Below are 27,063 nucleotides of genomic sequence, written 5' to 3'. Positions count from 1 at the left end.
TTAAAGTTGCTGAAAGGATTCCTGTACATTTTGTTCATTGAATCACAATCAATCACAACTTAGCATGAATATATTCTATGCTGTATAAGTTTCAATTACCTGTATTTAAATTTAATCTCTGTACACCTTTGCTTTTCAATCTTACATGCCTAGAAAAAGCAAGGGAATTCCAAAAAAAAACCCATCTACTTGCTTCATTTACTATGCTAAAGCCTTTGACTGTGTGAATCACAACAAACTGTGAAAATTTTTTAAATAGATGGGAAACCAAATCACTTTACCTGTCTCCTGAGAAACTTGCATTCAGGACAAGAAGTGATAGTTAGAACAGGACATGGAACAATGGACTAGTTCCAAACTGGGAAAGGAGTATGTCAAGGCTGTATATTGTCACCTAGTTTATTGAACTTCTATGCAGAGTACATCATTCAAAATACTAGGTTGGATGAAGCACAAGCTGGAATCAAGATTTCTAGGAGAAATATCAACAACCTCATATATGCAGATCATACCACCCCAATGGAAGAAAGCAAAGAGGAACTAAAGAGCCTCTTGATGAGGGTGAAAGAAGAGAGAAAGAATGCTGGCTTAAAACTCAACATTCAAAAAACTAAGATTATGGCATCCAGTCCCATCACTTCACAGCAAATAGATGGAGAAAAGTGGAGATAGTGACAGATTTTCTTGGGCTCCAAAATCACTGCAGATGGTGACTGCAGCCATGAAATTAGAAGGCATTTGCTCCTTGGAAGTAAAGCTATGACAAACCTAGACAGTGTATTAAAAAGCAGTGATATCACTTTGCTGACAAAAGTCCATATACTCAAAGCTCTGGTTTTTCCAGTAGTCATGTATGGATGTGAGAGTTGGTCCATAAAGAAGGCTAAGTGTCAAAAAAACTGATGCTTTTGAATTTTTCTGGAGAAGACTCTTGAGAGTTCCTTGAACAGCAAGGAGATCAAACCAGTCAATCCTAAAGGAAATCAACCCTGAATATTCATTGGAAGGACTGATGCTGAAGCTGAAGTTCCAATACTTCGGTCACCTGATGTGAAGAGCCAACTCACTGGAAAAGACTCCGATGCTGGAAAAGATTGAGGGCAGGAGGAGAAGGGGGTGACAGAGGATAAGAAGGTTGGATGGCATCACCAGCTCAAATGACAAGAGCTTGAGCAAACTTCGGGAGATAGTGAAGGACAGGGAAGCCTGGCATGCTGCAGTCCATGGGGTCACAAAGAGTGGGACACAACTTAGCAACTGAACAACAACATGCCCACTATCCTTATTGGGCAGTAAGGATACTACTACTAGTTTATAGGCAGTTATCTATGGAAGATTCACCATGGGCAGAATCAGTTTACACAACTTGCTTTCATAACTGAGAGCTATTTTGATATGAAAGTGTGAAAGTGTTAGTTGCTCAGTCGTGTTCAAGTCTTTGTGACCCCATGGACTGTAGCCCGCCAGGCTCCTCTGTCCATGGGATTTCCCAGGCAGAATACTGGAGTGAGTACCTATTCTCTTCTCTAGGGGATCTTCTCGACCCCAGGCTTCCTGTATTGCAGGCAGATTCTTTACCTATGAGTCACCAGGGAAGCCTATATTTTGATATAACCTCTATTCAAATTAATGTCATCATAATGAAGGATGGAAGACACATTGATCTACCTAAAAGTCTGCCTTTGATGTGCTTCTTCTATTATTTAAATAATATTTATTGATTCTTGCTATAAGCCATGGAAAATATCCAGAAAAAGATTTTCCTGGGCCTCAAGAAATTCCGAGTTGATTGGAAAAGTCGAGTTAAAACATGGATACAAAAAGGGTGGTGAGTGCCATGACAGAGCCAGGTACATGTTGCATGAAGAACTAAGCCTCTAAGGAAAGGTTTCCAGAAGAAGTGAAATGGAACTGAATCCAAAGGGACAGTTAATGGGACAGTAGGACAGTTATTTCCAGGAGAAGAAGATGAGAACATTTCTCAGAGAGACCAGCAATGTGCAATATGGGTTGCCAATGGGGCCTTCTTATCTTAGACCATGGGACAAATTTGAATGTGGATGTCTTTGGACTCTGACCACTCATTGCACCCTACCAGTACCCTGCTGGTCCCACGAGGCTTCTGACTTTGCAACTGCTGGCCTGAGAGATTGCAGGTGAGAGAAGAGCCTGGATTGAGGAACTGGCCAGGTTACAGCCATATAAAGAAGGAATCAAGACCTAATCCTGAGGGAGGGCCAAACACAGCCCTTGACCAGATGGAGGAAGATAAGATTAGACATGCATTTTATTAAGACCACACCGGGAGTGGTGGAGCGATCAGTTAGAAGGTTGTTTCCACAGTCCATGCAAATTATCGTAATGCTCCAAACTAAAGCACTGCTTCTAAATTAGAGATGGGGAGGGGATATCTGAGATCTATTGTGGATATAATGCTTTAGGATTTACAGTGCTTAGGAACTGACTGAAAAGAGGGAGGCCTTGAAGATGACCCTCAGGATTTTGGCTTGAGCAACTGGAGGCAGATTACATCATCACTGAGAAGGAGGGGGACAAATTTGAGAAGGGAGAGTCATTTTTCTTTTGACTATTTAGTGCAAGGTGTTGGTGGAACCCATGGGTGTAGGTGTCCGGCAATCAGATTTCTTCCAATTTAACACGTTAGACTCACGTGCAGGATTTCCTATCAAGCTCAAAATGTCAACCAACACACCTTTTTGAGATATCTGTTTGAGGAATTCCTTTCACCCTCCCAGATTCTTCAAATCTATCTCCATCCTCATTCCCCAAACCACTGTTTTGATCCCAACCCTTATTATCTTCTCATCAAAACTATTCTAAGAATCACCCAAAGGGCTCCTCCTTTTAGTCTCTAGACTCTAAGAGCCACCCTGCCTTCGGAGAAACCTTTCTTTTAGTCAAAACCCTTCTATGGCTTTCCATCACCCACAGGATAAAGTCTGGCAAGATCAGCCTGCCCTGCCTCACTGAGCACCACGGTCCAGTCTCCCTGTTACCTTCCTGTCCTTCATCATTCCTGCCATCCCCCAGCCCCGGATTCCTTCCCCACCTCTTCTACCTAACAAGTTCCTGCTCATTTTTTTCTGGCCGCTCTCCAGTGTTATCTCTCAGGTGAATGTGGCTCGTTTCCTCACACAATGAGATAGGAAAGAAGTAATAACTCCTTTATCTGACTTCCTGTTGAATTGTGTACCTTTCTCATAGCACTAACTGTACTGTGTCCTGATTTGCCCATCTCATCTATGACACTGGGATTCCCTATAGGCATCTCTTAAGCATCTTTACACATCCAACCCTCAGTAGAGGCAGGATGCTTCCTCAGTTTTTTAAATGCAAAGAATGAATGCATGAGTGTCCAGAGTACAGATTTTTCAACTGAAGAGTATTTTTCATGCCAAATTCTACCCCTATGAGTGCATGCTAAGTCATTTCAGTCATGTCTGACTCTTTGCGACCCTATGGACTGTACCCCACCAGGCTCCTCTGTCCATGGGATGCTCCAGGTAAGAATACTGGAGTGGGTTGCCATGCCCTCCTCCAGGGGATCTTCCTGACCCAGGGATCAAACATGCATCTCTTTCAACTCCTGCATTGCAGGCAGATTCTCTACCGCTGAGGCTCTGGTGAAGCCCCCTGCACCTATGTGTAAACCTGTTTATCCCTATAGATGCCCGTGATAAGGTACAAACATGTATCTTGCCATTCTGTTCAACAAAACCTTTCTTTGATCCTGCTTTTCATAGCTTCATGTCTGTTTTCTCTTTGGTCATCAGACTTCATTGTCATCTAAGTCTCTAGCTTTTCCCATAGTAGTCTCCCCTCGTCCTAATGCAAACTGACTTCTGTTCTCCACCACCCTGCTGAAACTGTTGCTCAGACATCATCGACGGTCTTCTCAGGGTCAAATCCTTAGCGTAGACCCCTTCTCTTCTCACTCTACTTTCCTTATCTCCCACTAGGTTATCACCACTATCATTTCTGAGTCTCCCTGTACTGCAATCTCAGCTGCACGGTGACACAATCTTTCTAAAACACTATGATGTTCAAAAATTGTTTATTGCACTTCAGAGTCTGCAGAATAAAGAGAACTCAGTCTTCAGAACCCAAGCCATTCCAATCTGCTCTCCCACCATAGCCCCACCAAGAATGCCAGGTTCCAGCCATATGGGAATAGCCATTCTGTGCCCTCCGAAGATACCTGCAACCTTTCAGAGTTTTGTTCACTATTTCCCCTCTTTCTCTTCTTTCTCTCCACTAAAATCCAATTTATCCTTCAAAGATGAACATGATTGTCTCCTTCCCTGTAAAATCCCCACTTTATCCAGAATTTATCATTCCCTTCACTGGGCTCCCAAAGCACTCTATTGGTCAATATACCTATTATAATACTTACAGCCTTATAGAACAGCACGTTATTTGAACATCTGTCTCCTCTACTGAATCATGAGCTTTTACGGTCAAGAACTGTGTGTTAGAACTTTTCTGGCAATCCAGTGGTTAAGACTCTGTGCTCCCAATGCAAGAGGCACAGGTTCAATCCCTGGTTGGGGAAGATCTCACATGCCCCACGGAAAAATCAAGAAAAAAAGAACTGTGTGTTATTCATACCTTACCCCCAAACCATCAGAGTCTCATATATAATAGACATTCAGTAAATACCTGTTGAATTTAAGTGAATTAATTTGGATCAAGGAAGTTCCAAAAATAGGAAGAAACCCCAGAACAATATCCATTGTTCCCCGAAATTTACTCATGACTCAGAAGTTCACCAAGATACCAAAGAACTGTAAAATTCAAAATATTTACGGGTAAAATCTTATATTGCAACAGATGTTTCCACCCATGAGCCCGCCCTCAGGTTATTACTTTTTGCTTCTCGAAATTCAAGTCATCTCGCAGAACACCTCCAGAGACCAGCTCTTCTTCCAGGTGTGTCAGCTGACCCTGAAGAGTCTCCAACTTGTTTTCTGCTTTCTGGGCTCTCTGCAGGGCTTTCTGGTGAAACTGAGACTCATTTCCCAACTGTTCAACAAGCTTAAATACTTGGGCTTCAAGCTGGGAGACCATCTGGAAACAAAGACACAGAACAAGGATAAGCCTTGTTTCAGATGCAACAAAGTGTTAAAATCTAGTGCTCAACCCCAAAGATACAACTATTTATAACTTCAACTTCCAGATTCTTTGTAACAATTAAATTTAAAAAACAGGTAATTGATAGTTGTATTTGCCTCTGCTTGAAATAAATCTACATTTATTATCTAGCAAAATATTTTTGATTGGTATTTTTAATTTTTACATCATTCCTTAAACAGGTTCTTTGGGAAGTCTTGAGGGAAAACCTTTACTTACCCCTAAAGCTACCTTGGCCACATGACATATTGGATCTTAGTTCCCTGACCAGGGATCAAATCCACACCCTTTGCATTGGAAGCTTGAAATTTTAACCACTGGACTGCCAGGGAAGACCCATTATTAATTTAGGAGTTTCAAAGCTCAGTTGGAAAGAGAGAAAAGCAAATATCGTATAATAACACATATATGGGGAATCTAGAAAAACGGTACAGATGAACCTATTTACAGGGCAGGAATAGAGACGGAAACGTAGGCAATGGACTTGTGGTCACATCAGGGGAAGGAGAGGGTGGGACAAGTTGGGAGATTAGGATTGACATATATTACCATGTCTAAAATAGACAGCAGCTAGTGGGAAGCTGCTGTCCAACACAGGGAGCTGAACTTTGTGCTTTTTGATGACTGATTAACAAATGGGTGGGATGGGAGTGGTTCGAGAGAAAGGGGATATATGTATACATATAGCTGCTTCACTTCATTGTACAGAAAAACTAACACAACAATGTAATGCAATTATACTCCTATAAAAAAGAAAAAAACTTAACCGGAAAAAAGAATTCAGACATAGAGTACTTTGAAAAACTATAACCATTTTCTAGAGAAACTCTTCTACCACATATAGCACATTCAGATTACACAGGAAGTTAACCTTGATAGATAACCTTGGGTTGTAATTGGGAATTTAAGTGCAGAAACGTATTTTTCCAAGCTTTATTTAGAACTTCGTATTGAGTATTGGTTGCTCATGCGCTAAACTGCAGTGGTGCTGCATCTGGGCTGCACAGTTAAGGAGCAATGTCAGCGTGTTAGCATTCAAAAGGTCAAAACTCCTTTAATACAGTGAGTCAGAATAGGGTCAACAGCAGAGCGGAAGGCAGAGGAATCTGACTACCACCTCCTCTTTTAGAGCATAAAGTCACTGTTTCTCCGTTAAAGGACCCCAAACTGCCCCCAGTCTCCTACCTTACCCAATGCTTCCATCCTTTCCAGGAGTTTCTCTTCTTGTCCTGACCTTCTCTTAGACCAAGAACTTAAATTTACCGAACATCTCAGGGGCACTTTGAGAATACTCAAACTGATTCCACCAAATCCCATTTTCAGAAAATGTTGAATTCAATTAAAAAAAATAAGTTTCAGGTCATAAGTTTATTTGGTTTTGATGGTTTCTTTTTTTAAAAAAAATTCCCATCCACCTATCTGCAAACAACCAAACCTAAAGACAAGAAGACATTCAAGCTGTGTTCAAATATTTTTAATTAGTTTATTTATTTTAATTGGAAACTAATTACTTTACAATATTGTGTTCAAATATTTTAAAAGGCTATTATACAGAAGAGCAATGGGATTTGTTCTGAGTTGCCTTCAGAGTTCAAGTTGAGGACAAATAGGTACATATCAAAGACTTCTATTTCTATGTAAAGAATTTTCCTCTGTCGTCATCATTTCAAAGTAATACATACTCGTAAAAGATGCATTACAGACAAAAACAAACATGTAAATAAGCAAAACCTAATTCCCATGATCTCACCATGCAGAGGCAGAAACCATTACTATTTTAAAATAATGTATCTGTATGTATTGCTAAAATATAGTTAAAACATCATATATGCAGTTTTGAGGTTTTGTTTTTACCTCATGCTTTAAGCATCCTCTCATGTCAGGTAGTGAAGTACCAGTCCCTGGAGATGGCTAGGATTTGGCCAACCATTTGTTAAGAATGTTATGGGGTGGACTGAAGTGTTACAGTCAGGAAGGTTAAATTACTTGATCTCTAATTTTGTGCTTCTAAGACTTCCAAGTTCCCATGTCTATAATTCAATTAATTCTATACTCCTGAAGGTACTTGAAATCAGATATTTGATGGTAAGCTGCTTAGTACCATATCCAAAGAATTACATTTCTGAAGGAAATTTCTACTTACATTATATACTATGAAGCTCTAAGAACCCCCCTTTCATATTTTCTACCCTTTGTTGTTGTTCAGGCACTAAGTCATGTCCGACTCTTTGCGACCCCATGGACCCCAGCACACCAGGCTCCTCTGTCCTCTACTATTTCCCAGAGTTTGCTCAAACTCATGTCCATTGAGTTGGTGATGCTATATAACCATCTCATTCTCTGCTGCCCCCTCCACTTTTTGCCTTCAATCTTCCCCAGCATCAGGGTCCTTTCCAATGAGTTGGCTCTTCATATCAGGTAGCCAAAATATTGGAGCTTCAGCATCAGTCCTTCCAACGAATATGCCCTTAGTACTTACTAATAGCAGATCTGATCTTAATGCAAAAAAATGCATTAAGTACAATATACAAAGTAACCTACAAAACAAGGGATCTGTCAAACAACAGATCCTGACTCTAATGATAGTATGTTGTACAAGAGATGACACATGTTTCTGTGCAACTGAAAATGTGGTTTCAAATTGGACTCTAAGTCGAAAGTAAGTCTTTCTACCTGAAGATTCTTTGACACTTCTATCCCATAGTTGACCTGGCAAAGAGAATGAAGCCAACGAGAAAACAAATGCAGAAAATCTCAGTTGGAAAGATGGGAAACTGTGTGATTGCTTAGCCACAATCAGCATGCTGCAGACCTTACCAGAGGAGAGCCAAGTCTTCAGTAGAAATCAGTAAAGACGATGAGTGAGTGCAGTAACTGACTCAGGGAGTGATAATGATCCCGAAGCAGACACCTGATGTAGACCAGACCGTGGGACGGGGACTTTGGAGTCGGACAGTTCTGATTTCAAGTCCTCACCCTTCCCCTGACCAGTGTGTCAACTGAAGCAAGAAATTAACCTCGCTGAAACTCATACTTTGTTCTTTTGAGTAGATGAGCTAAATTAACAATCATTTGATTAGCACAGTATCTCATATCCAATTGAAGTTCAACGCATTGCATCCACTTTTATCATCAGTATTACTCCTCCAGTATGTGGGTTCATCCAATCCTATTCTTTTGTCATAAGGAGTTTGAGAAGTTTTTCAGGAGTTGTCCTCTATCATGTTTCTCAAGGGCTTCCAAGGTGGCTCAGTGGATAAAGAATCCACCTGCAGTACAGGAGACGCAGGTTCGATCCCTGAGTTGGGAAGATACCCTTGAGGAGGGCATGGCAATCCACACCAGTATTCTTGCCTGGAAAATCCCACAGACAGAGGAGCCTGGTGGGCTACAGTCCATAGGGTCGCAAAGTGTCAGACACGACTGAAGTGACTGAGCATTCATGCACATATTTCTCAAACTGTTTTCAGATCATAGAAGCTGTTTTTCAACTAGAAATCTTTCTGGGAAAGACAAATAAGGAACAAATGTGTTGAATCGGAGGTGAGAGGGTCCCTCTTGCATCTTCATCCTGTGTGGACCTGAGAGTGATCCATGGAAACTATATCAGCAGAGTATGACTTTTACAAACACCAGTGTGGCTGACCTGGGCAGAATCTCCCCAGCTGTCCTGCCAAGATTCTGGTGTCCAAAGAGGAGCAAACAGCTGTGAACTTCCCAATATTCTATACACCATAGAACTTAGTTTCATATACTTACCTAGAGCTCCATGCATATGACATCACCAGGTCTTTTTAAAGTTAAATTTACATGTTTTAATTCAAATAAATTAATATTCCAATCTGACTCAGTTCTTGGGAACATCAAACGCCAGTGACCAGGTGAATGTGTCCCATCAAAACTGCAAAATTGTGTTGTGCTTTTCACACCAAGAAATCTAAAGAATCAGTTAAGACTTTTTTCCTTTTTTATTTTCCTCTCCTTTTTCTTAGTATAATCTGTTAACATATCCTTGATATTCTGTGGGACAAAACGTGCTAGGAATTTCCACACTAGAGATGTGGGACTTCCCTGGTCAGGGAACTAGATCCCACATGTTGCAACTAAAGATGCCTCATGCAGCAACCAAGACCCAGCACAGCATATAAATGTTTTGAAAAGTGTTGCCTACTGATATTGTTCTAATTAAACCCTTAATTTCTATTTCTGTAAAAAACAAACCACTAGACATGCCTGGAATGGGCAGGGAAGGAGAGTGGCTTGCACTAAAGAATACATATCAATGGACATAAGTTTGAGCAAACTCTGGGAGATGATGAAGGACAGGGAAGCCTGGCATGCTGCAGTCCATGGGGTCACAAAGAGTCAGACACGACTGAATGACTAAACAACAACATCACAATTTTTCAAAACAAAAAAAAGGCACTGAAATAAACTATACTCCAAAACAAGCAGCTTGGATTTTGGAAGTGAAATCATAATGTCCTAAGAGAACTAATTTACTTTCCAAGGACAAGGAGTTGTTGATTTCAACAGAGAGGCACTTCTGCCCTAAGATTAAATCCAGTGGAAGCACAAGAGCTCTAGGCTGAAAAAAAAGCCACTTGGGTCACTTAAGGACTAGTGCCTTCTGGACACAAACAACTCTTCTCTGATTATTCAAGCTAGATTTTCACTTAAGAAATATATAAAATGAGCTACCAGGAACCAATCAAATTATCCTTCCTTCTTGTTATATGTATGGCCAACGCTATTGACTAGGCTGACCCTACACCACCACCATTGTGTATGTCAACTTCTGCTATGGTTTGAATTGGGTCCCCCCAAAAAAGTTGTGTTGAAGTCCCCTGGTGCCTCAGAATGTGACCTTACTAGAATCTTTACAGAGATAAATTAAAATGAGGTCATGAGGATGGGTCCTAATCCAATATGACTAGTGTCCTTATTAAAAGGGGAATTTTGGACAGTGAGACACACTCAAGTGGAGGGAAAATTATATGAAGACATGGAGAGAATGTGATGCATAAACCAAAGAGTGTCTGATGCTATCAGAAGCTAGGTGATAGATTTGAAACAGATTTTCCCTCTAGGCACTCAGAAGACACCAATCCTACCACACCTTGACTTTGGACTTCAAACCTCCAGAGTTGTGAGACAACAAATTTCTGTTGTCTAAGCCACTTAGGTAGTGGTACTTTGTCATGGCCATTCTAGAAAACTAATACACTTCAGAGGCTGGGAGAGCTGAAACCTCTATCCTTGGACTTGCCCAGATGCCCTTGGAGCCAGGAGTGACTATGTAACATAATACTGGATGATGAAAGGTCAGTGCAAGTGTCCCTGAAGCTTCTGGGTAAATGTTTGGTTTAGAATAGTGGAGGATTAAGAACAGAGCAGAGAGAAGAGATCAGAAAGGGGGAGTATGGGAGTTGTAGAAATATCTCAGGTTGTTTATGGTATCACATTGAGTCCCAGAGCTCTCACACTGGACTAAAAAAAACTCCACTGGAGGAAATATAGCCTTGTGTGTGCTCTAAAGCAGAACAGAAAAGCTGTCCAGAAAAATGTTTGTGAGCCTGTACTAATTTGTCTGCAATTAAGGAGGCAACATGGGAATCACTCATGGTCAATTCTCAGCCAGATAATTAGCCAGCTAGGAAATATCTAAAAGTTCAAAACAAACAAACAAATGCTCACCTCAATACTCTGAAATCCGAAAATGTCATAGTTTCCTGTCATTGTGCAAGAAATCATTATTTCAAAAACACCTGTTACAAGTGTGCTGAAATTTCAAGGCTACATAACTGAAATACTCATTTAGAATTCCTGGGAACTCCACAGTATAACAGTCCTCTACGAGAGAGGTTTTCATCTAGAGGCTGTTTCACTTCCAAGGGTCATTTGGCAATGTCTAGAGATATCACTGGGCTTCCCTGGTGGCTCAGACAGTAAAGAATCTGCCTGCAAAGCAGAAGATCTGGGTTTGATCCCTCCATCGGGAAGATCTCCTGGAAAAGGGAATGGCAACCCCCTCCAGTATTCTTGCCTGGCTGTGGACAGAGGAGCCTGGTGGGCTACAGTCCATGGGGTTGAAAAGAGTCAGACACAACTGAGCCACTAACACTAGAGACATCACTAGGTCTTCCCAGGTGGCGCTAGTGATAAAGAACCCACCTGCTAATGCAGGAGACGTGAGAGACTTGGGTTTGACCCCTGAGCTGGGAAGATCCCCTGGAGGAAGGCATGGCAACTCACTCCAGTGTTCTTGTCTGGAGAATCCCATGGACAGAGGAACCTGGTGGGCTTCAGTCCATAGGATTGCAGAGTTGGATACGACTGAAGCGACTTAGCACACACGCACAGAGGCACCACTGGTTGTCACCAATTGGGGAGAAGAGGAGGTACTATCAGTATCTAGTGGGTAGAAGCTGGAGATGTTGCTAAACATCCTACAATGCAAAGAACCGCTTTTACAGCTAAGGATATTCCAGCCCCAAACGTCAACAGCTGAGAAATCCTGCTCTAAGGTATAGTAAAGTACTTTAAAAAAAATTAGGTTTTGCTATAATCAGAAGAGCATGAAACAAGTAGAAACCACTTACTGAAAAACTTGTGGGTGGTGTCCTGAGTTCTACACAGAATTGCAAATCCAGGAGAGTGAAAATGAATAGCAAAGAGGTAAACAAGAAAAGCAATGTTCAGTGAGTCGAAGTCACAGTGAAGGGGAGGATTTGCCAGGCCCAGGGCACATGGGCGTTACTCAGCTGGGGACTGTGTGTTTACCCCCAGCAGCTGGCAGGGGATGCACCCTCCGCAGCAGATTCATCAGTCTGTAAAGCTCCCATTCTTCAGAAACAGTTCTAAGACAGTATATGAAATCCATTTTCTCCTGATTTTACTTGAAAATGAGTCACACAAGATGCCAGCTACAGGCTTGATTTCAGGCTTTTAAAGAGTGAGGGCAGCTATTGAAAAAAAATTACAGGCTAGGAATGGCAGACAAAGGCACTAAAAAGGCTCTGACTCATTCTCATTTTTACGAGGAGAGGGGGAGGGCATAGCCAGCTTAACCAATTTACATCATTTTGCTTTAGAAAATAAACATATACATCATGCTGACAACTTTATGCCATGTTTCACATGCTGGAATTAAAATAGTTTTAGGAAAACATTTGGAAAAATAGAAGAGGGAAGCAATAAAATGAAATGGCAAAGATCCATTGGCTATTGAAGCACATCTATTACTATTCAAGGTAACTCACTTAATGAAACTTTTCTCAGTCCTGTAAATAATCTTCTCCAACCCAGGACCTATATGTGTACTGAATCACAAGATAGACTGAGTGACCATCAGAGACCCACACATGTTACATGCGTATTAGTCGCTCAGTCATGTCCAACTCTTTGTGACCCCATGGGCTCTAGCCTGCCAGGCTCCTCTCTCCATGGGATTCTCCAGGCAAGAATACTGGAGTGGGTTGCCACTTCCTTCTCAAGGAGATCTTCCCCAACTCAGGGACTGCACCCGGGTCTCCTGCATTGCAGGAGAATTCTTTACTGTCTGAGCTACCAGGGTAGCCCCACACATGTTATGGGGTGAACATTTTCTATCCACAAAGAGAATCCTACACTTGGACAAAGGAGTCACTGGGGCTGCTGCTGGAGCATGAGTGAATTTTGCAGAGTTTTCAAAGGGAATTTAAAATGTCTTAGCATTAAAGGAAATTTACAAATGTAACCCTGAGCTGTGTGTTATTGATCACTCTGAGTTTTTTAGGAACGTGAAAAGATGAAAAAGTGCATTTTCTCCTTTTGAGCAAAGAATGAACTCAAGAGAAGAAATAGTTCCTAATGGAATTAAAAGATTATATTAATGAATATCATAGAATTTGGATGTTATTTAGTTAAAAACCTCATTAATTAGGACTTTAAAATCTGCATTTAATGACAATTTAAATAGAGTCTAGGCTAAACTTGACACGGCTAAGCAAAGCTTTATGGAAAAGCAGAATTGTTAATAATAGAAATAAGATAACAAAATTAAGCAAGCTTCAGTCATATGTGTGATGTAAATCATTTTTAAATCCACTTGTTAAACAGGTCCCCTAAAAGACTGTTGCAGGTACATTAGGAAAAGAAGAGGTGAGAGAGGAGGCAGGGCCAGGGCAGCAACAGTTAATATTTATCATTGCTATTGGCCAGACAGTGCATTAAAGACTTCATAACATTTTTTTTTCCATTTAAGGTTTACAACAAACTAACCTTAGGAGGCAGATCCGGTTACAGGCCTAGCAACTCCTATCTGCAATTCCAAAATTCAAAAGGATCTGAAAGCTGACTTTTTTTTCCCAAAACTCATCGGCTGGTAAAGCTTGACCTGACAGGATCTGGCAAAAAACCCTGACCTGAAGTGACCGAGGCTCTTCACAGTCCTGGTGGATCCCATGAAGCCGAGCTGCTCATAGCTTTTGCCGCAGAAGATGAACGTGGTTGATTATGGAAAGCTAACCGGAACCCACTAAGGAGTAACGTGTAAAGGTCCTTTCTCCACTACCTTCCTGGGGACTATGTGACCTTTCTAAATGCTGAAAAATTCTGAATTTGAAAAGCGCAGCAGAAAAAATCACACAGATGAACCTGTCTGCAGCAGGGTAAGAGTGACACAAATGTAGGAAACGGACAGATGGACACAGGGTGAGAAGGGGAGGGTGTGATGAACTAAGAGAGTAGCAGTGACATATATACACTTTGTTGCTGTTGTTCAGTTGCTAAGTCATGTCTGACTCCTTGTGACCCCACGGACTGCAACACACCAGGCTTCCCTGTCCATCACTATCTCCTGGAGTCTGTCAAACTCATATCCATTGAGTTGGTGATGCCCTCCAGCCATCTCACCCTCTGATGCCCCCTTCTCCTCCTGCCTTCAAATCTTCCCCAGTGTATACACTATCACGCGTAAAATAGCTAGCTAGTGGAAAGCTGCTGTATAGCACAGGGAACTCCAGTGTTCTCTGATGACATAGAGGGGTGGGATGGGGGTGACGTGGAGGGAGGTCCAAGAGGGAGGGGATATATGTATACATATGGCTGATGCACGTAGTTGTATAGCAGAAACTAACACAACACTGTAAATCAATTACACTCCAATTAAAAAAGGAAAAGAAAAGAAAAAAACCCACAGCAAGCTCCTAGGGTTTCAGATAAGGGTGTGGACCCTGGACTGTCCCTGTACAGTAGGCCAGGGGGAAAAAAAAAATCTCAGAGGCTGTCCTCTCAGGAACCTCACATCTGGAGTAAGGGAGCATGCAGTAGAGACAAGATTCAGCATGTGTAGCTCTGCGTCCAGAACCCACATCATTCACAGTGAGATGTGACTTCAAAAATATAATATATAATTGAAAGTAGGATTCTTTACCACTGAGCCACCTGGGAATCTCTGAAAGTAGTACAACCACATTTAAATGCTACTTTTAACTAACTTGGGCTTCCCTGGTGGCTCAGATGATAAAGAATCTGCCTGCAATGCAGGAGATCCAGGTTTGATCCCTGGGCTGGGAAGGTCCCCTGGAGAAGGGAATGGCAATCCACTCCAGTATTCTTGCCTGGAGAATTCCACGGACCGAGGAGCCTGGCGTGCTAGGGTCCATGGTGTTGCAAAGAGTCGGACACGACTGAGCGACTAATGCTTGAGGAAGAAACACTTTGACTAACTCAGACAACTCACTCACTGAATATGCTAAATGAAGGAGCTGATTGTCCTTAAGAAGCTTGTAAGCCCCCAATCCCTACTCACCTGTTTTCCGCTCTCTTCCTGGCTGCCCATTTCTCGAATCCTCTCCAGAATGGCATCCTCCGAGGGCCTAAGTGTGCCCGAGCTGCCCCTCAGGAGGGCTGCTATCTTCTCCCTAAATGAGGAGAGCTCGGTCTGGGAGGCCGCAGTTGCCTCCAGGCTGGCCTTCAAACTCTTCTCCAGCTCCAAAGAGCTCCTCTTCAAGTGGCTCAGCTCCTGCTTTGAGGCATCCCAAACCCTCTGGCCAGCAAGCAGCCTTTCTTGGAAGACCTTAACTTCCCTTTCAAGAGCTTCTTTGGCCTCCATGGCACCGAGCAAGTCCTAAAATAATTATGGAAAGTGAAGACAATAGCATTAGCAGCCAACGAGGGGAGCCTGCATTTGCTTCTCATTTATCTTGCTTACGGATGACTTCAAGGAGTTAGGGCTAAATGCTCACTCCATTCTTCATTCTAGGTGCCCTATCCTCTCTGCATAAAGACGTTAAATTGTAAAGCTATGTTAGGTGAATTTAAGTGTCTGAAAAAGAGACGGGATATAAAGTCAGGGCTAGAGAACTGAACTGTGGACAGTTTGGGGAAGGAAAAGGTAGGACAAATTGAGAGAGTAGCATGGAAACATACTGTAAAATAGATAGCCGGTGGGAATGTGCTGCATGACTCAGAGAACTCATATCCTGGCTCTGTGACGACCTAGAAGGGTGGGATGGGGTGGGAGGTGGGAGGGAGGTTCAAGAGGGAGGGGGCATATGTATACCTATGGCTGTTTCATGTTGATGTATGGCAGAAACCAACATAATATTCTAAAGCAATGATCCTTCAATTAAAAGTTAATATTTTTTTAAAAGTAAGTAGAAAAAAATCAGGGCTAAGGGGAAAAAAAGGAAACTGACATATAAGCCTTTTCTAAAGGGATCTCTGGAAAGATTTAATAAAAATAAATCACTGGCTAACATACTAGTAGATTCAATCCATATATAGGATATGTTTACAGGGCTATGTGTTCTCAAGCTTGGTACACCTGGAAATTGATGTTGAGGAAACAGTCAACTCTCAGAGTCCTAATTAGCCACTAAAAATTATTTGGATGAAAATAAATAACAGAGTAGAATTATCATAAAACATCATTGTATAAAAGAGAGTAAGATCTTTCTTCCAGTATTCATTGACTGTGTATCCCCCTGTTTGATAAAGACAATACTAATACTGGTAGACCCTGAAGAAAGGAAATAGGAAGGAGTAGTCAGTTGGTAGGTGGAAGGATTAAAAATGGAGAACCATATTGAGAAGAATAACTTTAAAGAATATGTATGCTTGCTGCTGCTGCTGCTGCTGCTAAGCCGCTTCAGTCGTGTCCGACTCTGTGCAACCCCATAGACGGCAGCCCACCAGACTCTGCCATCCCTGGGATTCTCCAGGCAAGAACACTGGAGTGGGTTGCCATTTCCTTCTCCAATGTATGAAAGTGAAAAGTGAAAGCGAAGCCACTCAGTTGTGTCCGAGAAAGTTACCAGGGCACCTACTTCTATTTACTATATCTGCTGCTACTGCTACTGCTAAGTCGCTTCAGTCGTGTCCGACTCTGTGCGACCCCATAGACGGCAGCCCACCAGGCTCCGCCGTCCCTGGGATTCTTCAGGCAAGAATACTGGAGTGGGTTGCCATTTCCTTCTCCAGTGCATGAAAGGGAAAAGTGAAAGGGAAGTCGCTCAGTCGTGTCCGACTCTTAGCGACCCCATGGACTGTAGCCTACCAGGCTCCTCCATCCATGGGATTTTCCAGGCAAGAGTACTGGAGTGGGGTGCCATTGCCTTCTCCAATTTACTATATCTAGGACGGTCCAAAGAGGCATCAAAAGGATATCTTTAAAATTCATTTTAAAAAAAAGTTCGTTGACATCAAGTTCCAAATTAAATTAATTCACATCAAAAAAGATTATGGAAATTAGTTCAAGAAATGCTTTGCTTTTCTGGCTGCTGGTGACTGTTCCACTTCTCCACCCACTTTCCAAACCAGTCCTTTTGGCAGAGAAGCCCCATTACCACTGCGAATTAAATCATATGAAGAGTCAAGGACACTGTATCACAAATATAATACTTGAATACATTAACAATTTACAATACTTTAATACTTTAACAGATTTCTTTTCAGATAGTAATACAATATCTGTTCAACTAGAATAACATTCTAATCTAGCATCAGCATTTGTGACAATAAATTGGAATTTATTATCATGTATTAACTTAGAAATTGCAATGTAATGTGTGGTTAGAAAACTGACTCCTAGGGACTTGCCCAGCGGTCCAGTGGCTAAGACTCCGAACTCCTAATGCAGGGGGCCAGGGTGCAATTCCTGGTCAGTGAACCAGCTCCTGTACACCACAACTGAAGATCCCGCATGCTGCAACTAAGCCTTGGTGGAGCCAAATAAATTTTTTTTTAAAAAAGAAAGAAAACTGAGGTCCTAAATTTGATGACACAGGGATGAAAGTTAATCCTAATCCCCTCAGAGTCCTAAAACCCAGTAGGAAATTATATATCAACTTTTATATTGAAAGAAAGTCCCTAATGCAAAAGAGTAGCCTTTCCATGACCAATGGAGAGATATTTTTAACCAAGAATTTACAAAAGGCCCTACAAATACACAGAACACATATCAGACACTTGAGTACTATAGACTTACTGTCAGTTTGGAATAAACTAATCAATTGGCAGCTTACACCGAGAGACCAATAAACACAAAATATTTCAGCTATGAGAAATTTTTTCCACTCCGATATCAGACTGTTGTCTCACTGCCTTAGAGACCATGGCCAAAACAGTCCTCTTTAACAAATCTGAAGCACTAATGCTTATGTCTAATAAAAATCAGAAAATTCCTTCATGGTCATAGAATATAGTGGCACATGGCAGCAGATGAGAATTTTTGTTTTTCTGGACACATTTCAGCCCAGTTAACTATATACTGTTTCTCATATGAAATACAGGAACTTGGGAGCCAGCGACCAGGCCTTGGGGACCTACTCCCCCAGCGCTCTGATTAAGTGCTTCAGAATTCAGGGGTCTCAGGGCCGAATGGCTGGAAACAGATGTCCTCGGACAGCAAATGCAATTACTGGTAGAGCTTCAAGCAGGAGACAGCGGCTGGAGTGGAGTCTGGTTGCATGGCTACCTCAAGGATACACTGAAGTAGTGTGACATCAGTGTCAGCGGCCAGGATCCGGGGACGCTGTCAGACCACACTGACACACAGAACAAGAAACAACTAGCTCCCTCAGAGCAAAATCAGGACAGACTTTCAAGAGGGAACTGCATGGGCAAATGAGGACAGACGCTATGGAAGAAGTGATGGGAATCACTTAAACAAAATTTTTTTCTTAATTTATTTACTTACAGTTGAAGGATAATTGCTTTATAATATTGTGTTGGTTTCTGCCATACATCAACATGAATCAGCCATGGATGTACATATGTCCCTTCCTTTTAGAGCCTCCCTCCCATCTCCTACCCCATCTTACCCCTCTAGGTTGTCACAGAGCCCCAGTTTGAATTCCTTGAGTCATAAACCACATTCCCACTGGCTATCTATTTTACGTATGTTAGTGTATATGTAACAAATTTTTAGCTTCAGATCTAGTAATGCAACCAATGTATAATGATCCTTTCATGACTACTTGTAGCAAAAACATTTATAAATAATATGATCAAGGCATTCATTTTAACTTCTCAATTGAATGCATGAAGTAATGAAATCATTCAAAGGTTTGTGTTTTTAAAACATATTAATTCCTATTATGATATTTCTAACCATTCCATGGCTTTGGATATGCCTGAGATCAAACTGCCTCTCAGAATTAAAATGACTGATTATCATCAGGGTAGAGAACCTCTGGCTTGAGCTTAATTCATCCAATCCTAGACAATTTTGATAAAACTAAAAATTAGTTGGTTATTTCTACCTACTGCAGTTAATATTAACAAACAAACTCAGAAATTCCCCCAAACATACCCTCTCATGCATTGCTGGTGATAGTGTGAATAGGTATAATTTTGGCATAAATACCTAAAAAATGTAATATGCACAATATCCTTTGGCCCTGTAATTCCATGATCTGTTAGAGAAGAAGCTGTAGAGTAACATTTAACTTCAAAATGAGGAAGACCTTTCCTAAATCTGAACTGTCCCAGTGGCATCATCAACCTTGGAAAATAACAAGAATTCAGTTTAAATTTGAAATTCTCATTATCGACAAACTCAATACAAGTTAACAATGAATTAAGCTGTTCACGAGGCCAGTGTGTTCCTGGGCTGCACTTCACTACTGCAAAACACTGCCCTGAACTGGTCAGACTGTGCCTGGAGGACCATGGACAGTTCCCAGCTGAACTTTAAAGGGGGACGTTGTCAAAATGGATTGGGTTCTGCATCACATGCTAGGATTAGATCCATAATAAAAATATTTACATAACCATGTTATTTTTAACTCTGTTTCAATTTATTGTAAACGTGTTGAATGAACCTAAAGACAAAGCACTAAAGACTTTTAGTTACAGAACAGAATGTAAATATTACACAACTTGACAATGTAAATATAATATAATAAAAACTGTAAAATGAATGAGGGGAGAAAAAAGTCGAAGGCATTAAATTCATCTTATTTCATAGCAGAACATCCAAAAAAGTACTATTTCAGGTTGTCAGGTATAGTACTGCTTTAAAGTCTTAATGGTAATATTAGAAGTTAAAATGAGAGTGTAAACTGTGGCTAGAAGTGGACGGAGAGATGATTCTTAATTTTACTTTAGAGTCTTATGAACATTTAAAATTTTTTTATAATATGAGCAGATATTATTTTAGTGTCCATTTACATTTTAATGCCTCACCATTTTAGAATCCTCCCTTTAGCTTACTAGCACCAGGTTGCAGACCCATCCACCATCCTGTTGGCATCAGGACTTGGATGTCTCAGGCCAAGTAGCTAGCTGGGCAGGGATACAGCACCACCAGTAGGCTGGCTGCCTTAGGACCCCATGATTCCCTAACCCACCCATCAGAGTGCCCAGGACCACACCCCACCCACCAGTGCACCTCACTAGCCCTGGGACCCCTGGACCTTACTTGGCTGCAGGAACCAGCCCCACTCACCAGCAGACAGACACCAGACCCAGGACCATGATAACCCAGGAGTCTGCCATATCAGGACCCGGCCCCCATGTAAAGGAGCCAACACCAGCTCTGGGACACCTTGCACCACTTGGCCAGCTCAAATTCCTAGAAACACACAATCTTCCAAGACTGGGTAAGGAAGAAATAGAAGATATGAACATACGAAAGAAATAGAAAATATGAACATACTAAACACCAGTAATAAAATTGAATCAGTAATTTTAAAACTTCTCATAAACAAAAATTCAGGATCAGATGGCTTCATAGGTGAATTCTACCAAACATTTAGAGAAGAGTTAACACCTATCCTTCTCAAATTCTTTCAAAATATATATATATATATTGCAAAGGAAGGAACACTTCCAAACTCATTTTCAAGGCCAGCATTATCCTGATACCAAAACCAGACAAAAACATCACTAGAAAGAAAATCACAGGCCAATATTACTGATAAACATACATGTAAAAAACCTCAACAAAATACTAGCAAATCAATTTTAACAGTACATTAAGAGGATCATACACTATGATCAAGTGGCATTTATCCCATGGATGCAAGAATGGTTCAATGTGATACCGTACATTAATAAATTGAAAAATAAATATCATACAATTATCTCAATAGAGGCAAAAAAGATTTTGACAGAATTCAACATCCACCTAAGATAAAAACTCTCCAGAAAGCAGGCATAGATGAAACATACCTCAACATAAAGAAGGCCATATATGTCAGCTAACATCCTACTCAACGGTGAAAATCTGAAAGCATTTCTTCTAAGATTAGGAACAAGATAAAGGTGCTCACTGTAGCTACTTTTACTCAGTGTGGTACTGGAGATCTTAGCCACAGCAATCAGACAAGAAAAAGATATAAAAAAATCTAAACTGGAAAGAAACAGGTAAAACTATCATGTTTGCAGATGACATAACACTAATACATAGAAAATTCTTAAGATGTCACCAAAAAAACCTACTGGGACTCATTAATGAGTTCAGGAAAGTTGCAGGATATAAAATTAATATGAAAAATCTGTTGCATTTCTACACACTAACAACAAACTATCAGGAAGAGAAATCAAGAAAACTATCTCATTTATAATTGACTCAGAAAGAATAAATACCTAGACATAAATCTAAGGAGGTAAAAGACCTGTATTCAGAAGACTATAAGACACTGATTAAAGAAACCAAAGATGATAGAAACAGATAGAAAAATATACCATATTCATGGATTGAAATAATTAATAGTTAAAATAAACATACTACCCAAGGCAATCTACAAATTCAATACAATCTCTATCAAAGTATCAAAGGTATTTTTCACAGAACTAGAACAGATAATTCTAAAATTTGTAGAGGAACACAAAAGACCCCAAACAGTCATAACCATCTTGAGAAAGAACAAAACGAGGTATCTTGCTGCCTGATTTCAAAGTATTACTGCAAAGCAGCAGTAATCAAAATAGTATGGTACTGGCACAAAAACAGATACATAGATCAATGGAATAAAATAGAGACCCCAGAAATAAACTCACAGTTATATGGGCAATCAATCTACAACAAAGGAGGAAAGAATATAATGTGGGGAAAACACAGCCTCTGTAATAAATGTTGCTGGGTAAACTGCACAGCTACATGCAAAAGAATCAAACTGGAGTACTTCCTCAAACACTGAACAACAATAAATTCAAAATGGATTAAAGACTTAAATGTTAAGATCTGAAACCACGAAACTTCTAGAAAAAAATATAGGCAGTATGCTCTTTGACATCATTCTTACTAATACCTGAACCTGTCTCTTCAGGCAAGAGAAACAAACTCAAAAATAAATAAATGCAATCTCCATACTGTTCTCTATAATGGCTGTATCAGTTTACATTCCCAGCAACAGTGTAGGAGGGCTCCCTTTTCTCCACATCCTCTTTAGTATTTACTGTTTGTGGATTTTTTTTTTTTTTTTGATGATAGCCATTCTGACTGGTGTGAGGTGATACCTCATTGTAATTCTGATTTGCATTTCTCTAATAATTAGTGATGCTGAGCATCTTTTCATGTGTTTGTTGGCCATCTGTATGTCTTCTTTGGAGAAATATCTGTTCAGGCCTTCTAAGAAAAATGATATTGATGAACCTACTTGCAGAGAAGGAATGGAGCTCCAAGGATGTAGAGAATGGACCTGTGGATATGGTGGGAGAGGGAGAGAGTGGGACGAATGGAGAAAATAGCATTGACGTATATATACTATCAAGTGTAAGATGGATAGCTGGTGAGAAGTTGCTATGTAGAGCAGGGAGCCCAGTCTGACACTCTGTATGACCTAGAGGGATGGGATGGGGGGAGGGAAGGGAGGCTAGGGAGGGAGAGGATGTATATACAACTACGGCTGGTTTGTGTTGTTGTATGGCAGAAACCAACACTGTAAAAAAATTGTTTTTAATATAAATAAATAAATGGGACTACATGAAACCAAAAAGCTGTTGCACAGCAAACTATCAACAAAATGAAATGCATCCTACTGAACGGAAGATATTTGCAAACAGTAAATCTTACGGCAGGTTAATATCCAAAATGTATAAAAGACTGATACGACTCAACATCAAGGAAAAAAAAAGAAAACTCAGATTGAAAAATGGGCAGAGCATTTGAATAGACACTTTTCCAACGAAGACAGACAGATGACCAACAGACACATGAAAATATGCTCAACATCATTAATCATCAGCAAAACGGAAACCAAAATCACAAACATATTATCTCACACACGTCAGCACAGTTGTTATCAATGAACAACAAATAGCGAATGATGGAGAGGATGTGAAGAGAAGGAAATCCCTGGTCACGGTTGGCGGAATGTAAACTGGTGGAGCCGCTGTGGAAAACAGTATAGAGATCCCTCAAAATTTTTTAATTGAACAATCATATGATCCAGCAATTCTACTCCTGGATATTTACCCAAAGAAAATGAAAATACTAATTAGAAAAGATATGTACCCCTCTATATTCATTGCAGCATTCTTTATAACAGCCAAGATATGGAAGCAACCTAAGAGCCTACATATAGATGAATAGATACAGAAAAAGATATATAGAGAGATACATACATATATACATACATATACATACAACTCAGCTATAAAAAAATGAAATTGTGCCATTTGCAACAACATTGTTGGACCTACAGGGTATTATTCTAAGTGAAATAAGTCAGACAGAGAAAGACAAATAGTTTATGATTTCACTTACACGTGCAATCTAAAAACGGAACAAATGAACAACCATAATGAAACAGAGTCAGAGATACAAAGAACAAGCAGGTGTTTGCCAAGGGTAAGTGGATGAGGGAAAGAGAGAAGTAGGTAAGGGAGATTAAGAGGTAGAAACTTCCTCATATAAATGAATCATAGGTATGAAAAACAGTGTGGGGAATATAGTCAATAATTAAGTAATATATTGGAGAAGGAAATGGAAACCCACTCCAGTAGTCTTGCCTGGGGAGTCCCATGGACAGAGAAGCCTAGCGGGCTACAGTCTATGGGGTTGCAAGAGGCAGGCATGACTGAGCGACTAAACACAAGTAATATATCTTTTTATTGTGACAGTAACTAGACTTATCGTGATGATCATTTTGAAATGTATAGAAATATCAAATCACTAGGTTGCATAACAGGAACTAACATAGTGTTGTAGGACAAATATATCTCAAAAACAAACAAACGAAGTCATAGAAAAGGAGATCAGATTTATGGTTACCAGGGGTGGGACATAGGGGAAGGAGAAATTGGAGGAAGGCAGTCAAAAGGTACAAACTTCCACTTAAAAGATAAACAAGTATTAGGAATGCAATGGACGACATGATAAGCACAATTAACACTGCTGTATATAACATATAACAGTTGCTAAGAGAAAATCCTGAGAGTTCTCATCACAAGGAAAAAGCCTTTTTCTATTTCTTTAATTTTGTTTATTAAAGAAATAGGATTCTATTTCTTTAATAAGATGATGAATGTTCACTAAAGTTACTGTATAATTGTTTCATGATGTAAGTCAAGCCATTATGCTATACACATTAAACGTATACAGTGCCATACATCAATTATATCTCAATAAAACTGGGAGAAAAAAGATAGAGCCAGGATGACAACATGAATTATAGGGATTCTGATCCTGACTTGCTACAATGAAGAAGTGTCAAACAATTAGAACTTCACAGAGAAGGCAGACTTCCTTGTATAGAAATGAGTTCCCTGACTCTTGAGGAGTTCAAGGGAAGGCTGGATGATAACTAGAGAGGGACACTTTAAAGATGATTCTTATTTCACACAGATAGTTAGATGATCTAGATTCTAAAAGGTCTTAAGGTCACTTCCAACACTGTGATTCTAGGACCGTAAAGAGATCTTTAATTTCTTTAGTAATTCACCTGTCTAATAATTTCTCACTTCCAAGAACTCTTTCCATATGTCTGTACTCTTAAAATAACCATATGTTTATTTTAATCCCTAGATAAAAGTAAATAATGAGGAAAAGGAAATTAAAACACTGAGCATCAATTATATTCTGGGCTTGTCTTGAGTACCTTATGTATATTACATCATTCAATCCTAACAATAATTGTAAGAGATAGACCTTTAAATTATTTTCCAGTTTCACATACAAAGAAATTGACATTCAAAGAGGTAAAGTCATATGCCTTAGATCACACAGTCAAACAATTTCGGAGCCTAGAAAAAAACCCAAGAGCCTGGCCTCTTAGCCACTCTGCTCAGGGTGTCTGTCTTATTCTCTTCCTTCTTACAAACACCCTGCTGCGGGACAACAAACCAAGAGAGCAGAAGGAACATCCTTCCAAACCAAGCTAGCTGACTCCAAAACCAATATGCTTTCCTAGCTGCAATTCTGGCCACTAGAGTTAAAGAAAATGTGAACAGTGTGAAGGAAAATAAGCAGTTTTAAATCCATTATGTAAGTTGAATTCCTGATTCATTGATTGAAACGTCTAGTCTATAGCAAATGTACATGGCTAATGTACATAAAATGACTCCTTTTCTCAGCTTTAGATTATTTCAAGACAACAAAAAGAAAAGGTGCCAAGCTTCAATACTTTTTTTTTGTTTGTTTTCTTTTTTTTTTTTTTTAAATGGGGTCACCTGGCGTGGATCCAGTAAAAGGATGGGCCCTTTTTTGGAGCCCAAGGCCCAGAGAGCCCAGGTGGCCCAGGTGCATCAGACAATGATAGCAATCATTTCTGTCAGACTTTGGTCGCTGAACAGTGTCATCACATGCAAATACTTTTTTAAATGTACTGCAATTTTAACTGTTAAAGATTTTCAAATAATATATCTTCTATACTTATAATAAACTACCTGGATTTTTATTCGGGAAATTTTCATAAAGTAACAAAAAATCATTAAGAAAATAAGAAAAGCTGAGTTTGGTAGAAACAACACCCCAGCCCTTCAGAAACTTCTTTCTCTGCAGTCATTCAGGACTTTACTAGTAAAGTAAGTTTCCTACCCCAAAAACAGAGCTTTAGAAAGCATTATGAAGGTTCTCTCTGAGACCGTTAATGTGTCAGTAAAACCACTCGACAGTGTTTTTCAGTAGTAAATCTCTGGAGTCATAATCCCATGAATGAGCACTTTATTAAAGACCTCAAGCTTTTTATTGCCCATATTTTTTATAACTTTTATTATTTTGGCAGGAACTTGATCCCAAAGCGAATGTGTTTCACAAGTCTGAACAACATTGCATCATCGGTCATTTACAAGGGTAAAGACAGTTACATAAGAAGAGGAATAAATTCTATACTTCTCAATGTGCTCTTACAACATATTGTCATTTCCTACCGCTCATCTCCAAACATGCATTTTATAGACAAACTCAATTCTTCATAATTTTCTAGGCTTGAAAAGTTAGTAACTACATTTATAATCAAATTAACGTCATTCATTCACAGAGGAAATTTGCACAGCTACTTATCTTTATTGTTCCCATGACAAATAATTTTTGGCACCAGACTTGTATGTAGGAAGTAGCTGTGAATCTATATATAAAGAGGATTACAGTTAAAGGCAAGACAACGTAATGACCAGGGTTCAAATCATTTGCCACTTAATAGCTGTGCATACTGAGCAAAGTATGTAACCTCTCTGAGCACCTAGCAAAATGACTATGCTAATGGCAAGTGACTGGCGTTGTTGTTGCTCAGTCACTCAGTCATGTGCAACTCTTTGCGACCCCATGGACTGCAACATGCCAGGCTTCCCTGTCCAACACCATCTCCCAGAGTTTGCTCAAAATCATGTTCATTGAATTGTGAGGCCATCCAACCATCTTGTGCTCTGTCTTCCCCTTCTCCTGTCTTCAGTGGTTCGCAGTATCTGGGTCTTTTCTAATGAGTCAGCTCTTCACATTAGGTGGTCAAAGTACTGGAGCTTCAGCTTCATCATCAGTCCTTCCATCGAATATTCAGGGTTGATTTCCTTTATGATCGACTGGTTTTATCTCCTTGCAGTCCAAGGGACTCTCAAGAGTCTTCTCCAACACCACAGTTCCAAAGCATCAGTTCTTCAGTACTCAGCCTTCTTTATGGTCCAAATGGCACATCCATACATGAACTTCTGGAAAAACCGTAGCTTTGACTAGATGAACCTTTGTCAGCAAAGTAATATCTCTGCTTTTTAATATGCTGTCTATATTTGTCATAGCTTTTCTTCCAAGGAGCTGCTGCTGCTGCTGCTAAGTCGCTTCAATCGTGTCCGACTCTGTGCAACCCCATAGGTTGCAGCCCACCAGGCTCCGCCATCCCTGGGATTCTCCAGGCAAGAATACCGGAGTGGGTTGCTATTTCCTTCTCCAATACATGGAAGTGAAAAGTGAAAGTGAAGTCGCTCGGTCGTGTCTGACTCTTTAGAGACCCCGTGGACTGCAGCCTACCAGCTCCTCCGTCCATGGGA

At 40.3% G+C, this 27,063-nt stretch overlaps 1 protein-coding gene and 1 non-coding gene across 14 annotated transcripts in view; both read right to left on the bottom strand.

The window, feature by feature from the left end:
* Nucleotides 1–27,063, bottom strand: part of CCDC170 (coiled-coil domain containing 170) — a 90,644-nt gene that overhangs the window by 19,389 nt on the left and 44,192 nt on the right. For 12 of the 13 annotated variants that reach the window (XR_014065504.1, XM_081530280.1, XM_081530279.1 and 9 more), the window contains 2 exons: nucleotides 14,945–15,262; nucleotides 4,888–5,088 (listed from right to left, as the gene is read on the bottom strand). Coding sequence is in view for 12 of the 13 variants with exons in the window: in XM_081530280.1 (XP_081386406.1) it covers nucleotides 4,888–5,088; nucleotides 14,945–15,262 (519 nt within the window). In the remaining variant the exon portion in view is untranslated. The remainder of the gene's footprint in view (nucleotides 1–4,887; nucleotides 5,089–14,944; nucleotides 15,263–27,063) is intronic. The other variant, XM_081530285.1, reaches the window with a different exon arrangement.
* LOC145522116 (small nucleolar RNA Z17) lies at nucleotides 25,324–25,393 on the bottom strand. The gene has a single exon (XR_014065929.1). It is a non-coding gene; the product is annotated as a small nucleolar RNA Z17 (small nucleolar RNA).

This window comes from Giraffa tippelskirchi, chromosome 9 (genome assembly GCF_054371585.1).
Source record: "Giraffa tippelskirchi isolate mGirTip1 chromosome 9, T2T-mGirTip1v1.2.pri, whole genome shotgun sequence".
Lineage (NCBI taxonomy): Eukaryota > Metazoa > Chordata > Mammalia > Artiodactyla > Giraffidae > Giraffa > Giraffa tippelskirchi.
Note: the sequence above shows the minus strand (reverse complement) of the source record. Positions and strands in the feature narration are given on the sequence as shown.